Raw genomic sequence first — 27966 nt, 5'->3', positions numbered from 1 at the left:
GGAGAGTCCATGTCAGCATGAGGGCTAAAACAAGATACAGAATGTGCTTCAACGGAGGCATTCAAGACTTGAATAGATGAACACCTGAGCAACCTCATCTCATTAGACCTGTTTTGAGGAATGCTTTAGATAAGAAGACCTCCAGAGATATTTTCCTTCCAATAATAATGTTTCCATTATATCCACACTCTTGATTTCAGGTTAGTCTGGAATGTTGGTTTGGGATACTCTGGTTTAGCTGTGAGATGCCTCAGCTCTGGCTCCCATGCAAACTGTGGATATGACAAGTAGACACAACACTTTCTAGTGGAAAATTTCCCTGTCAATTCAGCTGGAACTAGATGGTCTTTAAGGTCCTTTTCAACCCAAACCATTCTATGATTTTATTACTTTCAAGTATGAAAGGCCAATACAGGAAATATTTCGCCAGTTGAAGAACTGGCTGCAGCAATTGCTCTAGATCATTTAGCAGGCAAAAAGCAGCCCTTTGTCAAGGTCCAGTTTCCCCCTTGGAGAGATGTGGGATGTGGGCAATGTGATCCATACTCCTTCTCCTTATTGGCTGTGAAAACACAATGGGGAGTCCCTCTGAAATTGCTTCTCTCAGCTTTGTGCTAGAACTGAGTAACATGAGTCCCCTCCCAGGGGATATCTGCAATGGGGAAGAACAATCCACAATTCACCAGGATGAATGAATCCACTGAAAACAGGTGGTTCTTGTTTCAAAAGCACAAATTCTTGGCTGCTGTAAAATTTGCTTTGGGCTCCAGCACAGATCAGAGCTGGAAAGAGCAGTTCCTGTTCCCAGCTGGGACCTGCTGCTCTGGAGAGCAGAGCTGATCCACTCAGCTTCTCAGCTCATTCTTCCACCTCCCTATGAAGAGGGAGAGCACAGAGACCTTTCCCAACAGCTCTCTGGGGATATCCTGGATCCATCAACCTGCACAGAAGGGGAAGTTGAAACCCTACCTGGGGCATTCCTGTCCTGTCATGAGCAGTCATGAGAGAACAACTAATGGGACATGGAGAAGGACAAGGCAAGGAGAAGATGGAGTTCAGGATTCAGCCATGCCAGAGCAAGGATTCTTTGAAGACTTGGAGATTTATCAGCCACCGTATGGCAGCAGGACCAGGGCAGTGACCTGCACTGGGCCCTGGTGAGGCCACACCTCAAATCCTGTATTCAGTTTTGGGTCCATCACTGCAAGAAAGACACTGAGGTGCTGGAGTGTATCCAGAGAAGGGAATAGAGCTGGGGAAGGGGCTGGAGCACCAGGAAAGGCTGAGGGAGCTGGGAAGGGGCTCAGCCTGGAGCAAAGGAGGCTCAGGGGGGACCTTGTGGCTCTGCACAAGTCCTTGACAAGAGGGGACAGCCAGGTGGGGGTCAGGCTCTGCTCCCAGGAACAGGGACAGGAGGAGAGGGAATGACCTCAAGTTACACCAGGGGAGGTTGAGATGGGATATTATGGAAAAATTCTTCACTGGTCAGGCATTGGAAGGGGCTGCCCAGGGAAATGGTGAAGTCACTATCCCTGAAAGTGCTCAAAAAACACGTGGATGTGGCACCTGGGGACACAGTTTGTGGTGGACTTGGTAGTGCTGGGTTAGCAGTTGGATGGAAAAATATTAGAGGTCTTTTCCAACGAAATGATTCCATGTTTTTTCCTAAGTGTCCCTTCAAACCAGATGTTATTTAGTGCCACACAAAGTGACATGCAAATGCACACAGTGGTGTCCCAGTCCCAATGCTTACCTTGCCAAAGCTGCCTTTCCCCAGCATCTTGTGCAGGACAAAATCTTCAATGGTCAGTTTTAACTGCACTTGGTGCTCCTGCTGTTCCTGGGACTGTTCTCCCAAGTCTGACTCTATGAGAGACTCTTCCTTCACTGTGTCCTCCACTGGAGTCTCCCAAGAGATGCCTTGTGGCTCTGCAACACACATCAAAGCACTTAAATAAACCCCTGGACAGGAGCACAAAATTCCCAGAACACTCACAGGTATTCTGCTTAGAAGTTTAAAAGGGTATTTTAGACAAATGGAAGTGTGGTGGTCATCTCTGAGTAGATTGGGTCTGCTCCCACACTGCTTTCTCTCCAGAGGAAACTATTCCAGTGGAAACTGCATCTTCTTCAGTAGCTTTTTTAAAATTTACAAACCACTTTACAAACTCCTTCACTTGTCTATCTGTTTTGTGGCACCATATCCTTAATTTCTGGCCACCTGTCTTCACCAATCCTTCTTGCTGCTTGCCATTATGATGCGGTTTCATTTTTTCAAGGTCTTTTCAAAACTCTAGGCAAAGTTAGATGAAAAGGTGGGATGGCATTTTCATACTGTGCTCCTGCTCTGGATGTGAAGCATTCCAGATCAACCATTCCAGCCAGCCTAGAGTGGAATCACTCTGAGTTTTTTCAATATTCCACTAACCTGGATTTATAAGAACTTTTAAGAAATGTTGCCCCTCACTGGATTTATCCCGTTGCTGTAACTGTTCTAAAACATTGAACACTACTCAGCAGGCAAACAGACCCACAAGTGAAACAGATGTGAACCCACCTGAGGCTTTACTGTTTCACATCATCACAGCCAGTTCTACTTGTAGAACAGAACAAAAATAAAAACAGATGGGGAAATCATTTATTTCTCCTTGGGGTCCAAAGGGCACAGTCTCTCATTTACCCTTCTAAACATCTGTTCTTGTACCATAGAGGGCTGTGACACCTAGATCAGCTCCTGGGTGAGTGAAGTGGAGGTCTATCAGTGGTTTTCAAAGCTACCAGAAGTCAACCTCCACCCAAAAATATGAACACAGAAAGAAAATTGGCCATGGTGATCAGAAGGATTCCAAATATCCTGTTTAGAGCTTGGCAATAAATTCCCCACTCATGTCACCTCCAACTAACCAGGTACCAACCAAACAACAACAAAGCTCTGGCCTGTATCACCAGGAGGAATTACCTTTTTTTCCTGAGGCTGGCAAGGCCTGAAGTGGTGTCACATCCTTCACAGGAACAGGGAAGCCAATTTCCAGAGGTCCATCCCTGGAGATCTGTTCACTGTCACGCTGGCAGCGAGCCTGGGGCACAGAAACCAGCAAATTTTTGAGCCAAAAGTCATGTGCTGAGCTAATGAACAACTCTGTGACTTCTTGAGTGTGACTCACAAAAGCCAAAATCTAGAAGAGGTCTTTGATTATGAGAAGATCATCTAAAAATGCTTAAACTATTTACCTGCTGAGTGCTCTCTATCATTGCCAGAGCTTCAGCCATCAGTTTCTGGTTCACTCCACAAAGATTTGCTACTTTTGCCTGGCACTTGTGGTGGACGTTCATGCCACACGCTGAAAGAAAGAACACGAGGTGTCAGGACAATGAAGGCTGTAAAGGGTTGGGCAGGAGCAGAGATCAGCCACCTAAAGGGTTCTAGAGATGGCACTCAGCTAGTTTTTGGTTCCCTATGGAGACTATTTTTATATTTTCTTCTGGCCAGAGGTTGCATTTCCACATCCATCAGCCTTTGCAGGTTCAGGTTACTAGAACCACAAGCCATTTTCTCAGAGATAAACTGTAATCACAGAAGAAGATCCTCCCATTGGTTTGGAATTATGAAGACAGTGAAATGTCTTGGGTGTGACAGTGGGAACAGAGCTTGCAAGTTCATACTGGGGGCGATTTGGGAAGATGAACAGTGCCACTGTGATGCTCTCTGTCTCTCTGTGAAGCAACTCATCATCCTCCTGGATCTCTCAGTACATGGACAGTTGTCCTCATTCTTGAAGAATGATCCTCCTTGAAGGACAGTCCTGTAGACCACTCCTTCACCCTCCTGGGTGCCACCTCATAGCGGTTTTTCAGAGAAGGGCCATAAATGAGATTTGGATTTCCAGACTGCCGCCCTCCAAAGACAACGACCCCTCCCATGCTCAGCCGGTGCCACCTTCGCCAGGGACTCACCGTCACACTTCAGCCCCTGCCGTGCCAGGCCCCAGAGGAGGGTGCCACAGTGCTCACAGAAGGTGGGGCTCTTGTAGTTGTACACTTTGAAGCGGTGGGGCATGTCGATCTTGAACCTCTCCTTGTGGAACTGCAAGACAGAAGCCAGGCTGAAAATCCACTCCTCATTTCCACCTCGGCTCCGTGTGGAAAACCAAACGTGTACAACAGGAGTTGGTTTCTCTACTGCCCTTTTATCCTCGGGTATGACTGCCAAGCAGAAATTATTTATCAGGCACACAAACCCAAATTTTGATACATAGTGACTGCAATTCAGAGGGAATTGGGTCATTTCATCCCTGGCCTTGACCAAAGGACTGCTTGTGCCTCATTAACATACCCAGGCTTCCCTAACGCTCAGTGGGAAAACATTGGTACTTTTAAAAATTATTCACCTCATCCTGAAATGGATGTGTACATTTGTTGTCATGAATCACTCCTTGGAAGAGCCTGTTGTAATTCTTTTAGTATGAAAGGTGATGGCAAAGTTGGTTACATCTACCCTGGAGATGTCAGAAGAGAAGTGAGAGCAATCTCATCTATAAAAATTGTAGAAGGAGAACAGGGTGGGAGTGAGAATAAACAGAAGTTGTAGGACACAAGGAAAAAGGAATAGTCCTAGCCAGATCTGGTTTTGCCTACCAAAAAGAAAATTTTAGGATAAACTGACATGATAAAAGTAAGGTAAATAACAGCAGAGATACCTCTGCAGATCTCCCACTGACTCATTCAGTACAGATTTGTTCAAGCACAAATCTGAAAATTCAGCCTGATGTCCAGCCTAACATTGGATAGTGAAGAGTTTTCTCCAGTAAATCTCCACCTCATGTCCATGACTTCCCTCTGAGTTATACTTTATGCATTAGAAAAATGTCAGTTCTGATTCAGCAACTGGTTATTCTGCAGCTGCATTTGAGTAAATCTTAAGTAGGAGGTAATGAAATCACTGGGAACATAAAAAGCAAAGGGCACAGATCAGATCACAGAGTCCTTAGCCCAGTAGGTCCTTTTGCCTCATCAGAAGTTGCTTTTCAGTGATGTAGGAGAGATCTGAATGACACTGAAGATTTTTTAAAAGGAGTCATAAAAATAAAATAAAATAAAATAAAATAAAATAAAATAAAATAATAATAATAATAATAATAATAATAATAATAATAATAATAGCAATACAACCTACCATTGTTTCTCTGCTATTGATTGCTGATCCTGTACACTTGGCTATTACTTTATCAATGCACTTCTTATGAATGGCAGCGTTACATTCTGCAACAGCAAGTGTGTCATGGTGTTAATAAAGAAATTCCTTAAGAAAAGATTAAGTAAATAATGACAATAAGAAAACAAAAAAAAGTTTCTTACGTCTGCATTGATAGCCTTGTTTATTCAGACCCCTGAAATGAACAGAGCAGAGGTTAATCCTGAGTTGTCTAAAAGCCTCAGCAGAAGAAAGGAGAGCAATAATTATCAAAGAAGAATAAAATAGCTTTGCTTTTTATCACTCTTTGTAGAGATTATTTCATTTAATTATCTTCATTTAATCTAATGGTGGAGTGGTTCTCTATGGTTCTCACTGCCTTTTCAGCACACATTCACATCCTGAATTTCATGATATCCAAACAGCAAACTGGACCAATGAAAAATGCCTGTGCATTTTGCCAAACCAAAAAATATTTGCAAACAAATAAATTAAAAAGTAAGGGGAATTTTTCTCAGTTGGAATACAACTGGAAAACAACTGCAGACCCCATCCTTAAAGTGATGCAATAACTCTACACGTAAGATGCCAAGGGTCTTACAGGAGGAGCACAGATATTTAACAGGGAATCATGGAATCTTTTTAGGTTGGAAAAGACCTTTAAAATCATCCAGTCCAACCATTAACCCAGATCTGCCACATCCAACACCAAGCCATGTTCCCAAGCGCCACATGGACAACAGAACTGGTTCCTGGGGCTAAAAGGAGAAGAAGCAGAGATCCTTTTCCATTTACCATACAAACTCGTGGCACACAGAGCAGAAGGTGGGCTGTGGAAAGAAGGTGGCTGTGAACTCGTGACACTTGACGTTGTGGATTTTGGCCTGTTTGATGGCTCCCCTGCGCTGGTGCAAGGAGAAGAAGCCTTCAGTCTCACAGTCAGCCAGGTCCTTTGCATCTGGGAGGAGAGGAAAGGTATTTAAGTGTACCCTGTCCTGATCAGGTGCCTTCAGAAAATGCAGTTGCCCAAATACTATGTGACTGAAGCTGATGATTCACTCATGGTAATGAATACTCGAAGAAATATCATTTTATAAAACTTACAAAAGTTATTTACCATTCCTACACTAAAATGACTTTAGACTTGGGACACTGAGCTCTCTTGACTATTCATAACACTGCTCTTGAAACCTAGAAGAAAAATTTCCCAAGGAGAGGTAATTTAAACACAAAACTCTGACTTTGTACAACACTGAAGAAGTATGCCCTAAAAAGGGTGAAATTACATAAAAATCAATAATTACTGATATATGGACACAAACACACGTGTATATGTGTACATATATATATTTATAGATATTTAACAGAATCCTTTCTGTGTGCATGTCCAAGTGTCAGTAAGCAGATATTTATGTCCCAGGATATTCTTCTTGTTATTTTTCCATGCCAACACTTGCTTTCCTGTTTGCTGTGCCCTTGCTGTAATTCACAGTTATTTAATATTTTTGGGACAGCAAACAAACCAATTCTGCCTTCAGGTGCACTTCTACATGCGCTTGTGCCTACAAATCTGATATTCACACAGAAAATCAATCTCCTTTTTGTTTCACTCCTGCACTGCACAGTGAGTCACACAGGTAACCTGTGGGAACTTGCTCCCTGTGTGCTCTGATGCTGATCTTGATATTTGTTATAGAAGCACAACTCGCATTTTCTATGCTTCGGCCTCCCTAACACCTTTTACCACACAAACAGCAGTCCAATCTATATTAAAGGTAGGGATGGTTAAGAAAATATCAGCATGGCCATGGCTGCTTTCAGTGCTTCTCTGTTTCTAAAAATGGAAGTGTCTTCCAGATATCTGCACCTCACAGCTTCACCCTACACATGAGGATGTGAGAATTTTGGCAACAAAGATGGGAGACTAAGACCAAGTATTTGAATTAAACCCATTTCTTCAACAAAGCAGAATGCAGCCCTTTCTATGAGAAATTTTCCTAATATCCAACCTGAGCCTCCCCTGGCCCAGCCTGAGGCCGTTCCCCCTCCTCCTGTCCCTGTTCCATGGGAGCACAGCCCGACCCCCCCGGCTGTCCCCTCCTGTCAGGGACTTGTGCAGAGCCACAAGGTCCCCCCTGAGCCTCCTTTTCTCCAGGCTAAGCCCATTTCCCAGCTCCCTCAGCCCTCCTGGTGCTCCAGACCTTTCCTCAGCTCCATTCCCTCCTCTGGACAAGCTCCAGCCCCTCCTTGTATTTCTCGTAGTACATAAAGCAGAATGATTTCAGAGGGAGCTGGCTCCTTATGTATCTGTTCTGTCTTGTTTAGCATAATGGGAATATCTGCCATTTAGTGGTAAACCAGCCAAAAAATCTGCCTTGCAAATCACAGAAGAATAGTCACCGCAGAATAAAAATTACTTTTCTGGAGCTTTTGTTTCAAACAGTTATGTTTGTTGTTATGGATCAGTCAGTAATAACATAGGCACTGCTTTTAGTGAAGACACCATGTCTGCCCCACAGCCCAGAAATCACAGTTATAAATTAACAAACAGAATCACTTGCCACTTATTTCCAGGAAGTATCTTGCATTCATCAGCATTCGCCCTTGAGGCTTCAGTTCTAGCTGGTTGAGATAAGTGAAAAACAAGAAAAAAGTCCATTAAACAGTCATTCAAAGAAGGAAAAATCTTTTCAGATGACTTTCAAGCGATCTCCTTTTCCCAGTGGGAACTGATGAACAGCAATGAATGCTAATTTTCAGGTTGCTCATACCCATGTGAGGCAACAAGGTAGGGTAGGAGCAACTACAGAGAGAGGAGGGTTGATCACCTCATATCAAACACTCAGCAGCATGATAGGAGAGATGAATGGGATTAAACCATAGAAGATGTAGGCAGCTTTTTAGACACCAAATTAGGACCACCACTATACAGAAAACTTGTTCCCAATGGATCCTGCCAGGGGAAGGTGGGAGCGGTTCAAAAATCCCAGCCAGCTTCAGACAGGTGATGCTGAAATCTTTCAGGCACTCAGTTCTGCAAGTCTAACTTCTTTACAGTCAACCTGAGGGATGCTACAAGCTTATTATTGTGGTGCCATGGTCTAGTTGAGGTGTTGGACTCAATGATCCTGAAGGTCTCTTCCAACCCAGTCATTCTGTGTGATTTAGGCATTTTTTGGGACCTTCCCTCTGGACTTGGCAATTCCCACCTACCTGACTCATCATCCATAAGTGCCTTTGGAAATCTGAATCCACTGGACTATGTATAAGCTGGATACTGCATTTTAAAGACTTCTGACAAGATCTTTCTTGCTTGGACTAGCAGGGAACACAACCTTACATTTAGCATTCTTGTGAAGACTGTACAAATTTACGCCACTGTAACTTCAGCAATTTTTAAGGAGTTGCTCTGACATAACTGTGAACTCAGGCAGCTGTGAATCAGCTACTTGATATTAGATAAAAATTTTAAAGCTGTTTCCCCAGAGAACATAAAATAACTCATGTTCAGCCAGTCATACTAACATTTGTTCCCAGTGGGTTTCCTCAGCAAAGATTAATAGGTGGGCACAGCTCACCTGAAGCAGGATCCTCACTAGCACAGGGCAGGTTTCAATTAAAACAAAAGTGCCAAGCTCTTCTCTTCTGACAAGTCTCTCCCTCAAGTCATACCCAAGTTGTCTCAAAACATTACTCCAGCCAGTCCCCACCGTGCTGCTGGTGACAGCCACAGCCTGGCACAGACACAAGGACACATCCCTTCACCCTGCAGCAGCTCCCCAGCACATCCTGCAGGAGAAGAGAGTGATGCTCACCCATATCTCTGTCTTCCCATTGCTCTTTTTGCACCTCTCTGCCAGCACCTTGAGCTCCACTGTGGTCTCCGAGACCATTTCAGCACTTTTGTCCTTGACCACGATGTGCATGACCCGGCCGTTGTTGATGTGGGCATCAAAAGTGCTGTTCCAGGGTGGGTACATGGTGGGTTTCTTCTGCACATACACTTGGCCATTCTCTGTTGAGAGGGAGAACATAAATCCATGCAGTGAGGGCAGTTCATGAGACCAAATACAGACCTCTACCCTAAAAAAGGGAATTTCCACACTTGACTCCGCCAGTTCTGTTAAGGAGATCTCTAATGCTGACTCCAACACCATAAACACCCACTTCTAATCAGATGAATCCCATCTCAGACAACTGCCTTTTATCTCCTGTTTTATTTTTATCTTATGTTTTATCTTATATTTATATTTTCTTTTTATTTTATGGGGTTTTTTTATCTCCTGTTTACAACTACCAGTTTATCTCCTGTCCCAGGGCACTGCAAAATGAGACAGGTTTGCTTCAAACCCCCCAAAAGCTGGGTGCACTTTGGGATTAATGTCCAGCCCAGTAGCCAACTAAGGGATGTTAAAACATGAACTGTCTTGCAGACCTGTAACCATCCCACAGGGATGTAGAGTTTTCAAAGAAGCAAACTTTCCCTTATATTTTAATTCCTCTTCCTTCACAGCATCTTAATATGGTGATGGGTAAAAAAATCTCTGAGGTTTGCAGAGGGCTCTCTCTAACTGTGTCTCTCTGAAAGGAGTCTCAGCCAGATTTATTTATCTCACAGAGCCAGTTTGACTTCATACAGCCCTGTAAAAGTCTTGGATGCTTACACAAGGTAAATTTTATATCACAGTTGCCCTCTGCAAATGTTCAACCCATCAAATGCTGAAGCTGAAGGAATAAGAGAAAAAAAGCAGCAGACCTGTGACCCCTGTCTAAAGACCCTGGTGCTATTTCCAATAATCCCAGATGGAAAAGAACATGCAGCTGGAAGGTAACACGTGCTGAAGAAAATTTTTCCCTAAATGAGAGGACTAATGCACAAAAAATCTGAGACAAAAATGAAACATAAACTTTCCAGCATCCTGGAAACCAGAAATCTCAATAAAGTACTATCATTTCTTTGCTGCATCAGTGAAAAAGCCACAGATGTGAAACACAGCACTTGCAAAACAAGTGCTTTCATTTGTGTTGCACTCCAGGACAGCAGGCTTAAAGAAACAAACCCTGGAATGTGAATGAACTGCCCGGTGTATGGGATCAGACAGTCACACCCGGTGCGTCCCCGCTGACGGCTGTGGAATTCTGCCAGGGATTAATCTAACCCCACGTTCCTGAAAAATGAAATTGCAACTGTCTTTCCCGGGGAGCAGCTTACACTGTGGCTGGGAGAGCTTTTCCTGGAGGCTTTGCTGAGTTCAAACACGGAGCAGGAGCCTTCATGAAGCAAATGTCACCAAGGCAGGTGGCAAAATGGCACCCGGCCAGGTGGCTTGTGAAAGCAGAAGCCACTTTTAAAGGGCAGACTCTTTTTATATCTCAGAGGCACATAGAATTTCTGAAATATTTTGTCATCAGTTATAAATTGCTGTAACACCTCTAACTGTATGGAGGTGTGGTTTGGTTTTCAGGTTTTTTTGTTGGGTTGTTTTTTTTTTTTTTTTATATTGTATTATACTGTGACAAGGTCCCTTTTAAAAAATAAGCAAGTGGAAGAATATAAAAGGCTGCCCAAGATCTATCCAGAACTTCTTAAATTCTTCACTGTGGTCTTGCTGTGACATCCCTGTGTCCACAGAGGATGCTCATCACTCCCAGATCCCTGGGGACCAATGACCTTTTCGTTATGGCTGGTTGACAAGGGACAGCCTTTGGCATGAACCCAAACTCCCTGTTTTTGGAAGCACATTTATCATCTACCACTGTTCTGACTGCAAAAACCCAGCCAACCAACCAAACAAAAACAAACCCAAAAAACCCCACACTTTGCCAGTGCTAAACATAGATCACAGAATGGTTTAGGTTGGAAGGGACCCTTAAACACCATCCAGTTCCATCCCCCTGCTATGGGCAGGGACAACTTCCACTAGACCAGGTTGCTCCTCGGCCTTGAACACTTAGGCATGTCCTGCCCTGCTCAACAATCATTTCTGCCCTGAAAAACTTCTCCATGGCCAAGTGTCACAGCAGAAGGCCAGGATGATTTGCATCTCTCACCAGCTGTGCAGCTGGTCCACTCCTACTCCTTGGTCATGTCAAAATTTTAGCCAAAATTTGTATATCAGGGATATATATATATATATATATTATTTTTAAATTTTTTTTCATCCAATTATAACTGAGTAGCAATTGCTTTGTCAAACCAGGGAGCTGGAGAGTAAATTATGACCAAAAGAAAAATAATCATGAAGCAGGGATAAGACACAGTTTAGTGGTGGAACTGTCAGCGCTGGATTAACAGCTGGACTTGACATTATTGGAGGTCTTTCCCAATCTTAATGATTCCATGATTCTACCTCAAATATATTTAGTTAATGTCTGTCTGGAGACCTTTTGCCTTCTTGAAGCCTGTTAGAACACGACAGCTCCTTGGGATGGTCATGGAGATCATTCCTGGAATGTAGAGTCAGGCTCATCTCCCTGCACGTCAGTGGTCTGAGTGGTCTGTCTGGTCAGAGGGGAGCATGGGGCTTTTCCAGGGTGTGATTCACCACACTCATCATGGATGTGCTCCTCAGGCTGGAATTGCTCACACATCAGTATCTGGGAATTACAGGGCTGATGGATTCCATGGTGGCCTCACTTTTCTCAGTAAAGTTGGCCATCCACACATTTAAACACCCTCCAGCAGGTTAACACCTCCCAAGGGTGCTTCAGCCCACCCTAGGAGGGGAGTCTGAGGTGAATCAGCCCCAGGAGGTTCACTGATGAGATGAGTCCCTCTGGCTGTTCCACCACGCTCTGAGGCATCACCAGATGAAATTACATCCCAGCAAACAGAAATCTCCTAATAGCAGAAAGTCACTTTCCTACACTCAGACCTCACAAATGGAGAAAAGTTCCCTCAAATGCATTTTTTTTATTTCTTGTTGGCAGAGGATTTATTATAATAATAAAATTTTAATTATTACAGTGATAATTAAAATAAATGTAATTATTATAATGATTATTGACTCTGAGGAGGACAAAGATTAGAAAATAGTTTTGTGTTTGCTGGATACCAGAAAACACTTTCAGCTCTGTGTTAGACAAATAAATATAGGTCTGTTCTGACCAAGCTGGTTTTATTCACTTTTGAACTGACACAGATTTCAATTTGAGTTATGGCTTTCAAAAGCCTCATTAAAGCAAACAGCCAAGCTCTGCACAGAGCTAAAATAGAAGGCATTTTCTGATAAAAGTGAGATCTTAGGGATATCTTGTCATGCAGTATTTTCTTTCCTTTTGAATTTATTATTCACCAGATTTTCCATTATTATTTGAAGTATCATTTAAGGCAAGACAAAGTTCAATGTGATAAATGCTGACTCTTAAACAAAAATTGAACCCCAGTGAAATACTGAACTATTTTAAAATTCTAATTTTTAAAAACTCCTTTAACATCCTCTGGGGATTACAGTCATGGGGATTCTCAATAAGTAGGGTTTTCTGAGTGGATTTTATTTTTCAAAGAATCACAGCAGTCAAATTAGAAATGTATCAAAGATTTAAGCTAAATATCAGCCAATATGACTAACTCCCTAACACTGAAGGTCTTGCTCTTCACGATTCTTCAAAAGCATAACTGGAGAACTTTTCATCCTTTCACCGGAATTATTTTCATGCATAAGACATATAATAAATGCTTTCAGAAAGAGGACTCATCAGTGTTGTTCAATCAGGATAAATGGGCAACAATCCATAGATTCAGACACAGCAAACAGCTTCTCAGGATGTTTCATTTTCGAACCTTTTACACAGCACAGCAATTACACAGATAAATTAACTATTTCTGCAGAGACTGGGCTGTTTGAGTGCCTTTTTTTTTGTTTTGTTTTTTAATTATGGAAGTGGCTGGGTCTGTCAGTTTCCCCCCAAAAAGAGATTAACAAAGATGACCCTGCCAGAATATTTTAGCACACTCAGATTTCACCTGTCTGGAGTCCCACTGACAAACCAACAACTGGTTGTGGAAGGGTGAAACCGAATACAGCTCGGCTCATCTGTTCTGTCACATGCTGGGGCTTGTAATGCAGCTGATAATATCCTCAAATTGAAGATACAGATTTGTTTGGCATCATCTTAAAATCAGGTTGCCTTGCAGACCACGCCAAACCCAAACTTGCACTGTGCTGGGACACACAAAGGGCTTCACTAATCTTTATAAAGCGGGGTTGGAAATGGATGATCTTTGAGGTCTCTTCCAAGCCAACCTATTTTATGGCTCATTCTAGTTACCTACACACAGGAAATGACACAGAAAAGCACAGACACGACTTACAGAAGCCCAAATCCACACTTAACCCCTCCCCACTTACCTGACTCCACAGCTTCTTTAACCATCACAGCGCAGTAGGGGTTAATCACCTCCCCCTGGGACGGCAGGTAAGGGCCGCTGTCATAGTTGGACAAACCAATACGCAGGAAGGGAGACATGACAAGTCCTGTGCCAAACAAAAGACAGGCGACACTCGGGAGAGAGTCTAAAAATTCCCCTGGTTTTGACCAGCCCCTTATCTCCGTCGGGCAGCGGGACGCCGGCCGCTAGTTATCCATCCAGCTGGAGCCTCTCTGACTTCCTTCCACGGACTGAGCCAGCACTGCTGGACGTGCCCAAGATACTGAAACTCAGCTGTCGGCTTAACCACGGAGCTGAACTCATCACAGGGCTGGGAAAACCCACAGGAGCAGCCCTGAGCACTGCTGACTTCACGCCGACCGTCGGGAACGAGGACGACAATGCGCAGGAGTCACAAATCAGAGCTTTGGGATAAACCTCTGCTATAACTGATGTTGAGTCACATCAAGAACCTGAATGCTATGGGAGTAGAGAGGGGTTTGGGAATACTGTTGGAAGCCTGCAAGCTGAATGTGAAACTGTGAAATAACTGTGCACTATTTATATACGGCATGGAAAGGAGCTCAGGCATTCCTGGGTGCTGAACCATATTCACAAGTGAAGCTATAAAGAGAAAGCTCAGCTCATATGAACCACACTGTATAGACAGTGAAACAAAATACCCCACCAGAAAAAACAGCACCTCAGGATTTATTTTGAGCAGCTGAAAACAGAAACAAATACAATCAAGGTGCCAGGAAACACTACAAAGCCTTTGGGTTGAAACACTACAAAACTTCCTCTACAAGGTCTTTCAAAGCCTTCAGAGAGAAGATTTAGTGAAACCAGAAATTATTAACTGCTGTAGCTAATGCCCATCATTTCACATCTGGGCCCAAAACTGGGATTTGCCACCCAACTTTTGTCTCATTATCTGAGCTTGTCATTCCTGGCTTCTCCTCCAGTCAGTGGGGAGCAAGGGGCACTTTGAACTTAGCTGCAGATGTCTGTCTTGGACCACCAGAGTTAAAAGCCATCAGTGCTGTCACCAGCTGTTATCTGTCAAATATATTGACAACGACACATTGTTCAAGCACAACAGCAAAAGGATGAATGACTCGTGGTGTGGGATGCAGCCAAGTCTCTTCTGCATTTTACACATAAAAATGATCTTTCTGAAGGGAAGCTTCTCTAGCCTCACTTGGAAGAAGTTCCATGTTTTTTGCTGGGAATAGCATTTTCTTACCTGCAAACGGTATTTTCCTGACAGATAAGTTCAGTCTCTGAGAGGGGCTTCTCTTTTCATCACTGCTGTGGACAACATGGAAAGGTTTTTCTCAGCTGAAGGAGTAACTGCTCCTCTGGCCAGGCTGACTTCAAAACCTGCCTCTCTGTTCAAGGACACAGGAGGCAAGACCGTCAAGGAGAGAAGAGAACTTGAGGAACCAAGATGTAGCCCTTTGCTTGAGTGTCTTCTCTCTTCTCCAGCAGTGTGGAACGATGAGTTTCCATCAGCCCCTCGTACAAAAGTCTGGGGCTGCTACAAAACCCAGAACAACTTTTCCTCAGTGCACAGCCAGGTTGCAGCAGCTTGTTGTATCCTGGGTCTGATGAGATCTTCTCCTTCCTCCTGTTTTATAAAACAAAGACAAACTGCTGCAGTTATTGCTGGGACTAGAACACCAAATCTTCTGGCTGAGTATTCATAAGCACTGAGCACTCACATTCCAACATTTTCCGACACAGATGGCTCATGAAGCCAACTGTCCATGTTCTCTGACAAAGAATTTGCCTTCCCAGAAGGTTTCCCTAAATTAACTACTCTACATCAGGCCAATTTATACAATAAACAGCATCTGAAGACTCTCGTTCCCATTTGAGCTCCTGGGTGTGTTAGCCAACAACCAGGCTGAGTTTTCAGGAAAACAGCAAAAAAATCACAAACTCTCTTGGATACTGCACTCAAAAAAGAAGGAAACCATCAGGTTTCTGGGAAAGGGAGCATGGGACAGAGAAAGAGAAAAATGTCCTGTGACTCATGTCTGTTGTGTATCTCTAGGAATGCAGAGGTCATGGATCTCTGCATGTGGCATTACCATCGACCAGGAAAACATCAGAGCTTCTGCAAAGTCCCAAAAGCTGGTGGGAAAGGCAAAGCACCAGGTGGGGCTGGATACAGGCAATCAGGACAATCCTGTTCTCCTCTGGATGAGGGCAGCACCTCTGAAGGATGTTTCACATTAGCCAAGTGCCTGATGAAGCTGCTTTGGAGAGCCACTTGCATTTAGATAGATCCTCAAGCACAGCTAGACCTGTGGCACTGCAGAGAAGTACAGTGAGTGGGTTTTGAGTGCTCTATGGCAAGAAAAGGCTAAAAGTTCTGCCTCAACTCACAGAAGCAGAGAAACCTGATCAAATTAAGAAAGGAAAAATCTCTTCTGTGGAAAGAAATATGTATATGTATATGTATATGTATATGTATATGTATATATATTTTCCCTCTCTCTGCGATGCAGACATTTATTATTACTTAGGCATTTCCTTTGTTTCAAAAAACAAGAAGCCCATGAAGTCTAAAGACAAAAGGAAAAACAAATCAAAGGGTCTCTGGAAGCAGAGGGGAATTCCAAGGAGCTGTATATCCCATAGCATCAGTGTGGAAAGCTAAAGATGGGGAAAGGCTAAAACCAACAGCCAAAACACCTTCATTGAACCTCTGTGTGTGAACAGAAATGTCCTCTCTACCATACTCCACCAATTCTGGTCACTGCTGGGCAAGAGGAAATTATGATCCTCTTCCAAATCCCTTGTTCCTACACCTCTGGCTTTAGGAACCTGTTGTTCCACAAGCAGGAGGAACTGCAAGGGGTTAAGCATTCCCTTACCAAGACTTTCCAAATTCACCTTTAAAAGCTCAAAGTGCCAGTTAGAATTATTAGTCAGTGTGTTGGGCATCTAAGAACATGAGTGTTGCTACAGGAATCCAAAGATCTGTTGATGGCTCCTCAGCAATAAATTGTGGTGACACTATTGCCTCGAGTACTAAAGAAATAAAATTAGGACTAAACGTTTGAGCTGCAATTCATCACACTTCAATTAAATCAATGTATTCACAACATAGGTAGAACTGTGGAAGCACCTTGTCCTGCTAAATACACCTATCACTGGTCCAAAAATCACAGCTTGGATGTGCCACAAGACACCTGTTCAGGTCTGTGGATCAGCTCCCTGAGCAGTGGCATTTAAAACTTTCCTTCATCTTAAATGCTGGATGTTCCCTCCCTCCCCTCCAGTGCAACACTAGATTTTGGCTCTCTGCAATCAAGCACTTCCTGATCAGGTATCCCAGAGATGTCATGGAATCTTCACTCTTGAAATATTCAAAAGCCACCTGGGCATGAGCCAGGGCAGCTCCTGGTGCCCCTGTTTAGACAGGAGAGGGGGACAAGAGGTCACTTCAAAGCTCAGGCAGCCTGTGGTTCTCTGAAGACACAGTGGGATAGATCTCACCAAGACCCAGATGTCTGCAGCATCTGCATCCCCATGTCAGGCAGTCACCTGGACTCCTGAGAGAGGAACAGAGCAAAATTGGCACCCTCAGATCCTGAGCTGGAACCACCAATGTGAGATTTCCCCACTTTGAGAGCCAATGGGAATACCTGGGGATGATCTGTTCACATGAAGCACCTTCACTGCAAGATCTGGTTTTGATCAGATTCCTCAAACCATTAAAATTTCAATGGATCCCTTCAATGTATCAAATCTGAGAGACCTGTGCTGGGACCTCACATGAACCAGTTTATTGCAGGAGATGCTCTGCAGCCTCCAACAAACAGGTGAGAACTTCCCACTAGCTGCAAAGCACGTGGGTTTGGCACAGCAGGAGTCAGCACTGATAAACCAACAGCTGCCCTTCTAAGCCTTGCAAAGGCTGGCTCAAGCTTGCTAAAACCAGAGTTTGCTGCTGTACCAGCTTCGTGTGAGCACTCTGCTCTGGGGTGGATTTCTTTACCCTGCCCAATAAATCAGACAGATAACTGGTTTCCTGCTTTCCTCTCTTCTCTCCCACACTGTCTTTCCTGAAACCACCTTGGCTTTGGCCCAAACATCTGTTTTCCAGGTCAGATTTCCAGCGTTTGCCACTACAGGACTGCTACTTGGCTGGCATCCATGGCCATAAACAATTAAGCAACAACACAACTCAGCTCCAGCACGGCTCGCTGTAATAGCAGCAGTTTAATTTAACACCAGAAACAGCTGCACTGGATATGGAGAGTGTCTGCTTAATTTCCCAGTGGAAAGGATACTGTGAGGTATCTGGAAACCAAAGATGAAATGCAGCTTTCTGTAAGAGGCCACCTGCAACCTCTCCTACAGTGAAACGTTAAACACGGCGTAATTGGGGTTCAGCAATGCTGCACCCCACTTTGCTGGCACAGGGGAGCTCTGCCCACTCTGGAGAAAAATGCAACATATGGAAATCATTCCCAGATGATATTAGGAAGTAATAAACTCCTTAACATCCCTAATCAATTGTGGTTAAGTAGAGAGGAAGAAATGAGTTCCTGCTCCCCGTCAGCAGAAGATCTGGATGGAGGACAGCTGCCTGTGATGGGATTTGTGCTTTTGCCTTTCACTGACTGAAAATGGATGCATGTATGACACAGTAAAGATGGCAATTTACTGAAAAAGGGCCAACTGAAAAGGGAAATATTTCTGGATTTGAGATGCTGCTTTTTAATGTCATCAAACTGTCATTTTCTCAAAGTCAGAGGGAACATTTCCAGCTCTCTCTCCTTTTTTTTGAGGCAAAACTGCTTGCAAAATGAGTTCATAACCTCCAGATCACCATCACTAAGAGGGAAAGGATCCAGGAGTTATAGCTGGAGGGTATGAACTTTCTTTCACCCCCTTTCCAAGGCATGTCCCAGCAAAAAAGGCAGGTCCTGACCCTGCAGAGATCTGTTTGTAAGGTTAGTGGAGACCTGCACATGAGCATTACACACCTCAAGGCCTTCCTGCAGATTTCAAGCACAACACTGAACATCAGTAGGGATGGCTGAAGTCCCTTTCTCCATCTCCTGACTCCTCATATCCCACAGACCAAACAGGAGGGAATGGGGATCTAAGGAACTCCCCCGAGTGACTTATTTTGGGTGCCCCTATCAGCTGTTATTTCAAAGGCGATCAAACCTCATGAAGGAGGAAGTTCAGAACCCCTCTGGCTGCCATTCAGCATTTCTCACACTTTCCTTTGATGGATCAGAGGAGGGAAAGGAGGGGAAGTTGCAGAGCCCTTTGATTTTCCCTCTCTCTGTACATCTTGAACATTTCACAAAGGTGGAGGAGAGAGAGAGTGAGGCAAGCCAGGACAAGCTGTGTCTGATGGGATTGGTACAATACCAGACTCCATGCAACTGAAGAGCCTCCCAAAACTTCCTGGAACCACTTGATTTCAAAACAGAGGTGATGCTCCCCACACAAACCCTTTCCCATCACTTGCAAACACAGAAGACCTGGGCAAAGCATTTCTTTCCCCTCTGGAAATGAGGCTTGCAGGCTTTTCTACGACCAGTGTCAGGCACAGGGATGGACATTTCTCTTTAAAACCCTCTGGGATGTCTTGTGAAGCTGTGTTTGGAGTGAGTGGTGTGTATTGGCAACAGGACCTATCTCCTATACATACCCTACAAACTCTGTCTGGACTCTGCTGAGCTCAGGGGTTTTCTTTTGTTGCATTTGTGGTGCAAAAGGCAAGAACAGAGCCTCAGGTTTATTTTCAGACCTTAAACATGATCAAGACACAGTGGAGTTAACACAGGTGAACAGATTTACAGCTGTAGAAAGGTTGGTGTCCATCCCACTGGGGAATTGCAGGAAGAGCTGCTGGGAATGCCAATGGTCACTACATCCATCCATGGATTCTGGGATGGAATCCTCAACCTTTCTAGGGACACATGTAGACCTTAAAACCAGGGAATTTGTGCTTTGCTATCCCCTTGGGTCTCCATGCAACAATTCCTGCAACCTGACCTAAACACAGGCTGTGCCCAAGGATTTTGTTCAGCTTTTCACCCTCTGTCATGCTGCAGCTTCCCAATCTCCTCCAGCACAGCCTGATGTCTCTTTAGAGCAGATTTCTCTGAAAGCAACCTCTCTTTTCTCTGCTTGACCAGCGAGTTTGCAGCTGCATCCACCCCCTGTTCTGACTGACCCTGCAGGGATGCAGGAGCCTGTCCTAAGCAGGAGTGATGATGGTGATGATGATGATGATGATTATGTATGAAGGTCGTGTGCAGCAACTGCCTTTAGGCTGGGATACAGAGGCTGGGAAATTGTGGCCTGGCTGCCTGTGAAGAGATTAAGGGTGGATTCACAAGAATGTACAGAGAAAACTGCACTGCACATATGGGCTGCCAGCCGAACTCCCAGAACACCCAGGACAGAGATATAAACATTTGTAGGGGTGCATCTTCTCATCCTAAAGAGAGTGTTTCAAATAAAGCCAGTCCCATCCCGGAATTGCTGTTTCTGCCCCATGATTACACAAAGATGGCCAGGGTCAGTCCTAGCACTGATGGTCAGCTGTGCAGGGAAAAGGACCCAGATTTTAGGGTTTGATCCAGGAGCAGATGCATTTATGTCTAAACAGTGATGACAGTGAAAAAACATCTGAGTGAGGACCCCACACCAAAACCATCCACCCGGGAATGTGCTTAGAAATGGAAAAAGGGTCCAATGCACAGAAACACCCCTGAGAACTTTTTAATTTGCTCATGAAGGATATAAATTCTTACATCAGCAGAAGATTCTCTCTCAGACATGCCTTTTGTTTTCCAGCAGACAATGTGAATTTATCTACCTTGGCAGGGTGTTTAAAGCTGAAACCCCTGTTATTTGTGCAAACTGGAAATAGAAGCAGAGCAGACCCACCAAATCTTTATTTGGATTAAACCCCCTCCAGGTCCTGTCCCTGAAGCCAGGTCAGATCCCTTTTTTTCCTCATTTTTTGTCACATGTGGTCCTGAAACAAAGCAATCTTTCTCACTTGTACTGTTGGAAAAATGCCCAACTATTCAGCTTACTCTCCTTTGTAAAACTTTTCTCTTTTTTTGTGCATTTTTGGGGTCCAGTGCATTAAGAGCAACTTGTCAATTTTGCTTCCTTATTTTCTTGGAAAGCTTATGGTTAATTTTTTTTTTCCTATATCACTTCATTTCTGTAACACCTGGACCACACAAACTCAGAAGAAATGTTTTCAAAGTTATTCTCCCTATTGTACTTACCTATAATTTTTAATACTATATTTTCAGGTTTTAATTGTCTGCTAACAAACACTGACCAAACCAGAAGTGGCAGAGCACTGTTTAAGAAACACTGAACACAAAATTATTTCAACAGCTTTTCGATGTAATGTGGGAAATAAAAATATCCCAAGCTGAGATGTAGCTACAATATGTCCTTTCCTTTTGCCTCTTGTTCATTAGCACAGCAATTTCTGTCCTTCTGCATGATTTTGGCACTGGTTCACAGATTTCTGGCTCTGGCCTTTTGGGTAATTTTTTAGTGCTTTTTTTAATGACACAGGTGGAGCGTTCCTTAAATACTTCACCATCTTGTACCAGGATGTTTTTTAATGCACTGACTTCCTGCCAGTGCCAGCATCTGCATCTATTTTTTATTTTCTTTCTCTTAAAAAGAAAGAAAAAAAAATCCCAAAGAGGGGTAGAGACTTATGAACATCCTTCCTTGTACAGGCACAGTTTCATGCTTTGATGAACCTAATTCAGCAGAGGAGGCATTTAAGCTCTTTGTTTAATACAGAAATCTGCTCAGGGTATTTGGACCCTGGATTACAGAAATATTGGGCTGGAAAAGAGCGCTTCACTCACGCCTCTGCCACCCACAAGACTGTGTCTACCTCATCCTTGAGGTATCTGTCTGGCCATCTGTCAGCAGTGAAGCTTCTTCTGTGCTTGGTGTTGTCACACACTCCTCGAAAAATGGGCAAATTTGTCACAGGAGACTCAGATCATAACTGGAGTCCACAGTGGACATGCACACCTGATTTCTGTGCGACAAAATGGGCTTTTGGAGATGTAGGCCAGGCTGGATGGGGCTTGGAGCAACCTGGGATAGTGGAAGGTGTCCCTGCCCATGGCAGGGGCTTGGAATCAGATGATCCTTAAGGTCCCTCCCAACCCAAACCATTCTATAATTCTATGTATTTTAGGAAACTAATTTTGATCGAGGATTGTCCCGTGTTTCTCCAGAGCTTGCACCATTATTTAAAGAGAATCACTGTTTTCTCCTCACTCCTCTGCAGCATTGGATGCTTTTTTATCAGGCTCAGCAGATAGGAACTGCAAAAAGATGTCTGATCATCCAGATAATACATTTTAGACACCTCAACACCACGAGCCCAGCTCTGGCCCACAGCCCTCAGCTGCCTCCTCCTTGCCTGAAATCCCCCCAGGAAGTCTGCAGTAATCTCTGCTCCTGTGAGCACCTGGCCCAGCTCACATTTTACAACAAACAGCACCAGGGGTAATTCAGCCTTTTCCACACCTTTGCAGCTTCATGTTTATTCTGCTAAATATAATTACATAAAGATATATTAGAATCAATCTTTCTTTTGCACAGCAGATGTTGGCAGACCTACAGTTTCTGCCTTCATTCTCTGCTCCATCAATTTTTGCTGCCATGGCTTCCCCACAATCACCCCCAATTCGTTGTTGCTGTTGTTGCTTCCATCAATTTCAGGTGCCACATCTGTGCCATCTCTTGTCAGCACCATCCCAAATCCACCTTCTGTGTCCTTCCCACTCCCAACACCTCTGGACTCCAGCCACCTCTTTAAATAAACTCTGATATATCATTTCCTCTTCTTCAGTCATATTCAATTTAAAACTGCACTTCTACTTAAATAAAGAAGCTCCAGTTATGCTGAAAGTCCTCTTCCCATTTATAGTCTGGTGTCCTATTCTCAGTGTCAGAGCTCCAGATCAGTTCCTGGGAGACCTTCCAGCTCTCCATATCTTCCCACCCCACTCACCATTGAACTCACATCAACTTTATCATTTATCCACCAGTTTCTTTCTGTGCTTCTGCCCTTAGTTATCTCCCTGACTGGGAGGGATATAGCACACCCAGTGGGATGAAAAATGAAATAGAAAACATAGAGAAAATTTATTTTAGACCAATTGCTATTGTTGTTTTAGTTTCTAATTTAGTTTCTGGGTTTTTTTGTTTAGGTTTTTTTTGTTGGTTTTTTTTTTTTAACATCACCATATGGCTGTTTAAGCAAACCTTCATGAGTTCATCTTCACATTGTGAAAAGAGTTAAATCATGAACATGCAGACAATGTCTGCTTCACCTCAGCATCACTGTCCCAGCTCAGCTAAGCAGTGCAGAGCACAGGGAATGTGCTGCTCCTGCTCACAGACCACTGGCCAGAGAAAAGCTCAGTCACACACCCAGATGTCCAGGTACACTCACAAAATCCCAAACTGGGACACACTGAAGGCCCCTTCCCTCTCCTCTTCACCCAAATAAGCCAATTCCTGACACCCAGCTTTAGACCTCCACTCTCCTACCTCCTCCACACACATTTGCATGTGGACTGTTCACCCCAGGCCCCTTCACAAACAGCAGAAAGAAAGAGATCTGCTGGGTTTTCAATTTCCATTATCTCCACGTGGCTGACTGAAATGGGTCAAATGCCTGCTGACCCTAAATGCCTCCCTCCCCCAGGGCCGAGGGCAGCCTGGTTCAGGTGGAGGTGTGTGTCTGGCATCCCAGCTTCTGACACAAGAGGGAATGGTTCTCACCTGCCAGAAGCTGAGTTCATTCAGAGATCAGCTCATGGGTGTTTTGTTCTGCATTGAAACCCCCAGGAGCTAACACGGGTATTGCAGACAGAGGCAAAAAAAAAAAAGCTGAGGACAGGATGGTTTACAGCCCTCCCTAAGTACAACAGACTGAATCAAAATGCACTGAAACCTTTATTTACTTTCCATGGGGTTTGAATCTGGTCTATAAAAAAAGGCAGAAGGACAATGCTAATGACTAGGAACTGGGAAAACTGACTGGGGCTGTATAATTGAATTTTCTCATGAAGAGATTTGGTAAAAGCACCATCCTTTCCAATTTCACTACAAAATACATTGCAGAGAATCACCTTGTTTTGACTGGGGGAGGGGACAGGGAGAAAAAGGGCTGTTCTCAGGAGTTTTTATTTACTTAACCAATGTTTTAATTGTTCTAATAGCAATGTCTGTAGTTGTCCTGACACCCTTCCCTGGCATGAGGAGGAGGAGGGACAGGGGAGCTGAAAACGGAAGCTGGAGGATGCACATTTTTTACTATTTCACCCGTGTTGTAAATCAAAACATAAATAGCAAGTGTTACTGTAAGGGTGGGAGGGGAAAACCTGGGTAAATTCAGCCCTCAACACATGCACACCTTCAAGACAAGCAACAGTGACTCCCACAACTGCACTTGTCTCTCTGTTTTCTGGGGATAAGCAGGGCACAAGCGTTTTTAAATCCCATTCACAAGTCAGAGCAGATCTCCATAAGCCTCAGCTGCTCTTTCTGTTCTCAGCTATCAGCCCCAAAATGCCTCCCCTCTCACTCAGGTTCTCCTCCCACCTCAGCTGTCCCTGGTTTTGCTGCTGATTTAGGTGAGAAAGAGGAGCAGCCTCAGCAGCACACAGAAACTGCACAGCAAAGTGAAACGACCACATCAAAAACCTCCTCGGGAGAAAATGCTCGGATCCAAGTGAAAAATTAATCACATGCAAGTCTAGTTTTGAAACAAAATAGAAGTTAAGCTTCTGCTTCCCAGCACAATCTGGAGTCAGGTTCCTGGGGATTTATGGCACCAGGTGATCCCAGTGTGATGACAGAGGAGGAATCTGTGCTTGACTTAGAGCTGTTCTTCAGGGTTTTAGCTGTCTGCTGTACTCTTCCTGGATCTTCTAAATGCCTCATACGCCAGAGAACCATAGAATGGTTTGGGTTGGAAAAGATCTTAAAGATCACTTGCCATGGGCAGGTTCTTTGCACTAGTTCTTTCCACTAGACCAGGTTGCTCCTGTGCATTGCACTGATCCCCCACTGCTCCTTCAGCCATACCTTTACCACCAAAGCCCTTCAGTAACATGTGCCAGACCTAAACACAGCTGAATCTATACCTTAAACCTTCATCCTTCTGCAGGAGGGAGGCCTGTATGAGCTGTCCCAGCCCCACACACTCCTCTCACCATAGACTTATCTTATACCCACCTCCTTACCATCTTTTTCTCAGGTTTTTTTTTTCCACTCAGGTATTTTCCTGCCTCAGACTGCAGTCCTGGTGAGTCTGAGGTCTAGCCCACCTCCTCAGCTCAGGGGTCCACTTCTGCAGGCACACTCTCACCCTCCCTTGCATTACTACCAATGTCTGGGATCACCTTTTCAAACATCATTTTCCTGCCTTTCTAAATGATTGAACCCATGGGCAGCAGGTGGTGAGAAGTGCTTTTTGTTGCCATAGAAAATTCTAGCAAGCATAAAGAATCTCTTTCTTTCAACCAAAAAATATGGATATATTCTGAAGCAAAGTGATGGGTTTTGCTGTAGGAGCTGAAATATTTTGATAAAGCAAACTAATCATAATGACTCATCCATAAGGTTCCTAAATATCCTCATTCTTTCTGCCAGCCAGATTTATCCACAGATCCACATCTTTCCTGATCAGTATTGCCATGGACACTGGAGAGGGAGCCAACACCTTTCTGCACCACACGAAGATGTCACGTTGCACTTTGGAAACCCCAGGAAACAACTGAATGGAAATGCACGGATCATCTTTAACTAAATTCCGACAAGACACAATAACAGTTCAGAATCAAAACACGTTTGTTGTGGACCAAAATATTTTCCATTAAAGAACTTAAAAAAACCCTGACCATCTTCTTTGTTTAGGAAAGGAAAGCATCTTCATTTCTCTTGTCCTCTAAAGCCATCTGAGCCTGTAAACCGTGATGCTTGCAGCCTAGATCCTGTTGTAACCCCTTACCAGGGAGCAGGTCAGTGTGCCCAGGAAGAGCTGGACTCTTGCTACACACAAGGCTGCAACACCTCCTCCTTCTTTCACCTTTTCTACTTCCACATGTACCATTATCTTTGCCAAGTTTGCTTTCACTCATACACATTGTAGGTAAGAATGCATATGTATATAGAATTAACTTATTTTTATGGATTCATGTGTGGTCTCATCCCCCTCTGCTATCAGGCCAGTTTTAATTATGGGAACAGTCCTCCCACTGATAAGTTTGCTGATAATTATCATGTGGTAAGTAAAAAAGTTTTTTAACGTCATTTTTTGGATTTCTTTAAATATCATAGAAGATGTTCTAACTTTCTTCTCTAGACGTCACATTAAATACTTTCCTTTAACTGTCCATGGTCTGGTAACCTTGGATGAAAACTGATCTTTTTCATCACTGTGGGTTCCCTGTCTATGTCAGGAGGTGATATTTTGGTAAATGAATGCAGATTTCTCATTAAGAACCCCTGGAAATATCCGAGGCCAGGTTGGACAGGGCTTGGAACAACCTGGTCTAATGGAAGGTGTCCCTGCCCATGGCATGGGGTGGAACTGGATGATCTTAAGGTCCCTTCTGACCCAAACCATTCTGTGATCTATGATTCTAACAGAATCAAGCTGAATATGATACATGGATGGGCCCAAGATTCATCACCTCCCTCTCCTCATTTGTTTATCAACCAGAAACTTTTTTGTCTTTTAGCATTGGTATTTCCTATGAAAATGCTCTGACTATTTTTATTTCCTGCAGATAAGTGGGACAATCTGCAGGAATTGAGGAAGGAAAAGGAAAAGAGGACTTCTGCTTCACAATGAATGCCAAGCAGATTAAATGCCATAGCAATTGAGGCAGTTGATTACTGAGAAGCAATCCAGCCCAAAATGGGTCAAATGTGAGGTGGAAATGACCATTTTAAAAAGAAACAAAACAGAAAGATATCACGTTGAGCTTATCCCCTGGATATTTCATGGGTCAGCTCAGATAAATATCAGGAAATTCACTTGGGAGATAATTGAGCCCTACATCCTCACTACACGTGGCACTGTGGTGACAGAGATGGGGCACAGTTTAGTGAAAGCTGCACCAGCTTCTTTTCATCTCACCCTGGGTATATCCTTTAAAACTGTACACTTACTCCACTCAGCATTGCTGCCCCAAAGGAGCAAACACAGCACATATTCTTATACATAGGTGGAAATAAAAATACCTCCAAAAGGGATGTCACCACTCTGCCCCAGAAAACCATGCAGAAGCAATGGTGCAACTAAAAGGTACAATGCAAACCAGAAGAATTATCCATTGCTATGGCAGCTGGGTATGATTTGAAAAGTAATTTGGGTCCCTTCCACTCTCACCATCACAGTTAATAAATGTTATCTCTGCTGCTGGATGTGATCTGGCTGGTGGTGAGAGATGAAAAATCTCCAACAGGCCCGATAAATAACAATATTAACACAAGGAAGCAACGACGCAGATAAATCACAAAATTGATACAAACAAGCCATGATACAATGAAAACACTGTGCAATTGGCTACAGAGAAGGGTTTGCAGTTTGGGCTGCCTTTGCCAATATGTTCCTCCCAACCAGGAGCTGGATGCAAGGCAAGGAGGCAAACAGAGAACAACAGCACGGGATGGAAACAAACTGTCAGTGAGTGTTTGCAGGCTGCTTCCAATGTCGATCACCAGCGTGATCCAGGGAACGTTTCTGTGTGAGACCTGGCACATGAGCAGCCCTGGGAGAGAGCTGTGCAAAGTTCCCACCTGTGACTGTGACTACAGGCTCAAGGTACCTGTGACTACAGGCTCAAGGCTCTGATTAATCCTTTCCACGGTTTCACACATACAGGTTTTGGATGCTCATGCTCCTGTATTGACTTTCTCTTCCTTTTCTATTTTAAGAGTCACTTTCTCGAAGCTTGGGCAAAGAACAACCCTCTGTTTACACAAATCCTGGCTTTGGCAAAATGGGAAGCAACAGCAGAAGTTGCAGCCAAGTGTTTTAACTTGGATGCACAAACATACACATTAAAAAAGCCAAGAGCAAACAGCTCTCCTGGCAAAGCCCTGGAAGGTGCTGCATACTTCACCTCCCTCCCAGGCTGCTGCAGAGCTCTTTGTAATTAAATTCAGCTAATAAGAGAAGAAACCAAAAAGTTGCCATCAGAAGTTATGTTCACCATATCACTTCCTTCAGAACAATGTGGAAGGATAAACAGAGACTAACCTGGAAAAGATCCCAAGGAAGAAAAATAAGAACTTGGCATGCTGGGAAAGCTAAGCTGATTCTCTTGTTCCCTCCATCCCT

At 43.9% G+C, this 27966-nt stretch overlaps 1 protein-coding gene across 1 annotated transcript in view; it reads right to left on the bottom strand.

Annotated features, from left to right (window-relative positions):
- PRKCQ (protein kinase C theta) overlaps positions 1 to 27966 on the bottom strand; it is a 52275-nt gene that overhangs the window by 22035 nt on the left and 2274 nt on the right. The window contains exons 2-12 of the mRNA XM_053978458.1: positions 14809 to 15192; positions 13543 to 13668; positions 9007 to 9206; positions 7753 to 7813; positions 5987 to 6149; positions 5356 to 5387; positions 5174 to 5259; positions 3955 to 4084; positions 3232 to 3341; positions 2960 to 3077; positions 1754 to 1929 (exon numbers count right to left, since the gene is read on the bottom strand). Of these exons, the coding sequence (XP_053834433.1) occupies positions 1754 to 1929; positions 2960 to 3077; positions 3232 to 3341; positions 3955 to 4084; positions 5174 to 5259; positions 5356 to 5387; positions 5987 to 6149; positions 7753 to 7813; positions 9007 to 9206; positions 13543 to 13660 (1194 nt within the window). The 5' untranslated portion in view covers positions 13661 to 13668; positions 14809 to 15192. The remainder of the gene's footprint in view (positions 1 to 1753; positions 1930 to 2959; positions 3078 to 3231; positions 3342 to 3954; positions 4085 to 5173; positions 5260 to 5355; positions 5388 to 5986; positions 6150 to 7752; positions 7814 to 9006; positions 9207 to 13542; positions 13669 to 14808; positions 15193 to 27966) is intronic.

Source organism: Vidua macroura, chromosome 5 (assembly GCF_024509145.1).
Source record: "Vidua macroura isolate BioBank_ID:100142 chromosome 5, ASM2450914v1, whole genome shotgun sequence".
Taxonomy (NCBI): Eukaryota; Metazoa; Chordata; class Aves; order Passeriformes; family Viduidae; genus Vidua; species Vidua macroura.
This window is presented reverse-complemented; position numbering and strand designations above follow the sequence as displayed.